This window comes from Salmo salar, chromosome ssa14 (genome assembly GCF_905237065.1).
Source record: "Salmo salar chromosome ssa14, Ssal_v3.1, whole genome shotgun sequence".
Taxonomy (NCBI): Eukaryota; Metazoa; Chordata; class Actinopteri; order Salmoniformes; family Salmonidae; genus Salmo; species Salmo salar.
In genome coordinates, this window is record NC_059455.1 from 100,313,782 (window position 1) to 100,318,781 (window position 5,000).

Here is a 5,000-nt window from a genome sequence, read left to right on the forward strand (position 1 = left end):
CTACTAATAATACTACCACTACTAGTACTGCTACTACTACTAACACTACCACTACTGCTACTACTAATACTACCACTACTGCTACTACTAATACTACCACTACTGCTACTACTAATAATACTACCACTACTACTAATAATACTACCACTACTGCTACTACTAATAATACTACCACTACTACTACTACTACTACTACCACTACTGCTACTAATAATACTACCACTACTACTACTACTACTAATAATACTACCACTACTGCTACTGCTAATACTACCACTACTGCTACTAATAATACTACCACTACTGCTACTAATAATAATACTACCACCACTACTGCTACTACTAATACTACCACCACTACTACTAATAATACTACCACTACTAATAATACTACCACTACCACTACTACCACTACTAATACTACCACTACTAATACTACTACTACTAATACTACTACTACTGCCACTACTACCACTAATACTACTGCTACCGCTACTACAGCTACTACAAATACTACTGCTACCGCTACTACTACTACCACTAATACTAATACCACTACAGCTACTACTAATACTACTGCTACCACTACAGCTACTACTAATACTACTGCTACCACTACTGCTACCACTACTGCTACCACTACTACTAATCAAATCAAATGTAAATCAAATTTATTTATAAAGCCCTTCTTACATCAGCTGATATCTCAAAGTGCTGTACAGAAACCCAGCCTAAAACCCCAAACAGCAAGCAATGCAGGTGTAGAAGCACGGTGGCTAGGAAAAACTCCCTAGAAAGGCCAGAACCTAGGAAGAAACCTAGAGAGGAACCACTACAGCTACTACTACAGCTACTACTACTACTACTACTACTACTACTACTACAGCTACTACTACCGCTACTACTAATACTACAGCTACTACTACTACTGCTACAGCTACTACTACTACTACTACAGCTACTAATACTACCACTACTGCTACCGCTACTACAGCTACTACTACTACTGCTACAGCTACTACTAATACTACTACTACTGCTACAGCTACTACTGCTACTACTTCCACTAATACTACCACTAATACTACTGCTACCGCTACAGCTACTACTACTACTGCTGCTACTACCACTAATACTACCACTGCTACCACTACAGCTACTACTACCACTACTGCTACAGCTACTACAACTAATACTACCACTAATACTACCACTGCTACCACCACTACTGCTACTACAACTAATACTACCACTACTGCTACTACTGCTACCGATACTACTTCTACTACTGCTACTAATACTACCACTACTGCTATTACTACTGCTACGAATACAACCACAACTGCTACTACTACTGTTACTACTGCTGCTACTATTATTGCTACTACTACTACTACTACTATTATTGCTACTGCTACTACTGCTGCTACTATTATTGCTACTACTACTACTACTACTACTACTACTACTACTACTACTACTACTACTATTATTGCTACTACTACTGCTACTACTATTATTGCTACTACTACTGCTACTATTATTGCGACTGTTACTACTGCTGCTACTACTACCACCACCACTACTACTACTACTAATACTACTACCACTGCTACTACTACCACCACTACTACTAATACTACTACCACTGCTGCTACTACTAATACTACTACCACTGCTGCTACTACTACTCTACTATTATTGCTACTACTGCTACTACTACTAATACTAATACTACTACCACTGCTCCTACTACTCTACTATTATTGCTACTGCTACTACTGCTGCTAACCACTACTCCTCCTCTTACTAGTACTACATCTACTACTACCCCTCCTCCTCCCCCTACTACCACCACTACTACTACTAGTACTCTATCATAACTCTCCTGTGACGATCTGAAGGATCAGGTTACAGTGGGTCCTCTCTACAGCGTGCTCTCTCTCTCGTAGAGGGGGAGGGAGAGCGGGAAGTCAACTGTTTTATGGCCGGTCATAAAACACGCTGCCTCTATGCTCTGTAGTGTTCGAGCTTGGAATGTAAACTGTGGAACACAGAGACACACATTTGGACATCAAAAGTTTGAATAATTAAACAATATTTCTATTTTTGAGAATGTGGGAGTGGTCCGTGGACACTTAAGGGACATTTATGACGAGTGCGTTTCATTTGGTGATCTCATGAAGGACAGGAAACACAACATAACTGTATCTCTTAAAGTGTACATTTCCCAGCTGTCAGGTTGACATCTAAATGTTGTGGAACTTATATGATTAAATATGAAACTATTTGTGAAAAGATGTAATGTGATGTTAACCTTCTAAATGTGAAAATATGGGTTTTCATATAAAGTTAACCAAATCAATGGCCACGCCCATGTTGAAATGGTTAAGAACTACAACTCTATAGGCCCAGGAGACCAGCCGGCGTGTAGTGTTGGCTACATGACTGGAAATGGTTCAACTCTGAGACTATCGCTCACTACAGAATAAGAGCAAATCCTAGAAGCAGAATTACTAGTCTACAGCTGGAAATTACATAAGTCTAGTACGAGAATACCGACAACCGCGGAAGCATCTATCCTATGCAACAACCATCTGTACACCTGACGTATCCATAACAACAGACACTATCCAGAGCCGCAGAGAAAACTACAAGCACGAAGGACATTGCGACTTCTGGTTAACCAGACTCTCTCTGATGAACTGACTCTCCAGCAGACGGACCGACGATTCCAACAGAGAAGACAACAACGACATACAGGCATAAATATATACATTGCAATTATTCTCGAATGACCAGCCATTCACGAGCAAAGGATTAGCATTTCAATGAATATAATTATCAACTGTGTAGTGAATCCATTTTGTCTTTTCTGCTCTCTGTCCCCACCCCTTTCCTTTGTCTACCAAGCCGTCATATCGGGTTCGTCCACAAGGGACTTCTTATTTGTGTCATGTCGTAACCTAAATATCTACTGTTTGTTTGTTATGCATTTCTGTGATTATTTAGTTAGTAAATAAACAATTAAGCCAATTATCGCTGATTCATTATTTAGGCTAGGGTTCGGGCAGATATCTCAGAGTTTGCGACGGTCAGTAATGAGAACTGATGAGGTAATAATAATTCATTAATAAGCGACTGTTTTGATAAGATATGAAAATATCTGAAGAGTCGATTCGGGAAATAGAGACTATAAACATTTTCCCATGGTGCCCAGACCTCCTAATTTATTAAAGTTTACATGATTAGTTTAATCCCTGTGCCCCCGCACATTGACTCTGTACCGGTTCCACCTGCATATAGCCTCACTACTGTACATAGCCTCGCTACTGTACATAGCTTATCTATAATATTATCATCTACTATCATATTATCATCTACTATCATATCATCTACTATCACATTATCATATTATCTATAATACCACCATACTATTATCATCTACTATCATATTATCTATAATATTATCATCTACTATCATATTATCTATCATATTATCATCTACTATCATATTATCTATAATATTATCATATTATCATCTACTATCATATTATCATCTACTATCATATTATCTATAATAACACCATAATATTATCATCTACTACTATCATATTATCTATAATATTATCATCTACTACTATCATATTATCTATAATATTATCATCTACTACTATCATATTATCTATAATATTATCATCTACTACTATCATATTATCTATAATATTATCATCTACTACTATCATATTATCTATAATATTATCATCTACTACTATCATATTATCTATAATATTATCATCTACTATCATATTATCTATAATATTATCATCTACTACTATCATATTATCTATAATATTATCATCTATTATCATCTACTACTATCATATTATCTATAATATTATCATCTACTACTATCATATTATCTATAATATTATCATCGACTATCATATTATCTATAATATTATCATCTACTATCATATTATCATCTACTATCATATTATCTATAATAACACTATAATATTATCATCTACTATCATATTATCTATAATATTATCATCTACTATCATAATATCTATAATATTATCAAGGGTCAGAGGTCAGAGGTTAGGGTACGAACCGGAGAGAGGTTCCCCATCATGAGGAAGGCGGTGAGGGTTAAGGGGTCAGAGGTTAGGGTACGAACCGGAGAGAGGTTCCCCATCATGAGGAAGGCGGTGAGGGTTAAGGGGTCAGAGGTCAGAGGTTAGGGTACGAACCGGAGAGAGGTTCCCCATCATGAGGAAGGCGGTGAGGGTGGAGTCAAACAGGAAGGCGATCCTCTTGGTGGGCGGGGCAGCAGGACCAGGGTTACTCAGGCTGCTCACACTGGCGTTGTCTAACACACACACAGAGAGAGAGAGAGAAGAACTCATCATCCCATGATGCTTTGGATTAGATTGTTTTGAGAGAGCACAAACAGACCTGGGATCAGGCTAGAGCCGCCCTACTCAGGGGTTACCGTGGGCAGCCTGAGCCAGATCCAGGGCTTGTGGTGTGTTCTGGGGGAGATTCTCACCTCGGTCCTCCAGGCTGGTGGTGTCTGTAGCAGAGGATCCAGCCTCCATCACAGGACTCCCCTGTTCCCATGACAGCAGCATCTGTTTGGGGTCCACAGTGCTCCTGGGACACGGGGTGAGGAACATAGATTACATTTACATTTTAGTCATTTAGCAGACGCTCTTATCCAGAGCGACTTACAGTAGTGAATGCATACATTTTTTTTTTTTTTTGTACTGCCCCCCCGTGGGAATCGAACCCACAACCCTGGCATTGCACACACCATGCTCTACCAACTGAGCCACAGGGAAGGCCTAACACACACACTGGGTCTGTGTGTGTGTGTGTGTGTGTGTGTTAGGGGGCTTGTGTTTTATAGTGTGGATGTGATTTACATCTGCTATTGTATTCAGAGTATTGACATCCCCGTGGGTTTGGCGCTGTGTTACACGTCCCAAGAGTCT

General features: G+C 39.0%; 1 protein-coding gene across 3 annotated transcripts in view; it reads right to left on the reverse strand.

The window, feature by feature from the left end:
• Positions 1–5,000, reverse strand: part of fam91a1 (family with sequence similarity 91 member A1) — a 112,769-nt gene that overhangs the window by 40,701 nt on the left and 67,068 nt on the right. For all 3 annotated transcript variants that reach the window (XM_045695090.1, XM_045695088.1, XM_045695089.1), the window contains 2 exons: positions 4,556–4,659; positions 4,257–4,375 (listed from right to left, as the gene is read on the reverse strand). In XM_045695090.1, the coding sequence (XP_045551046.1) occupies positions 4,257–4,375; positions 4,556–4,659 (223 nt within the window). The remainder of the gene's footprint in view (positions 1–4,256; positions 4,376–4,555; positions 4,660–5,000) is intronic.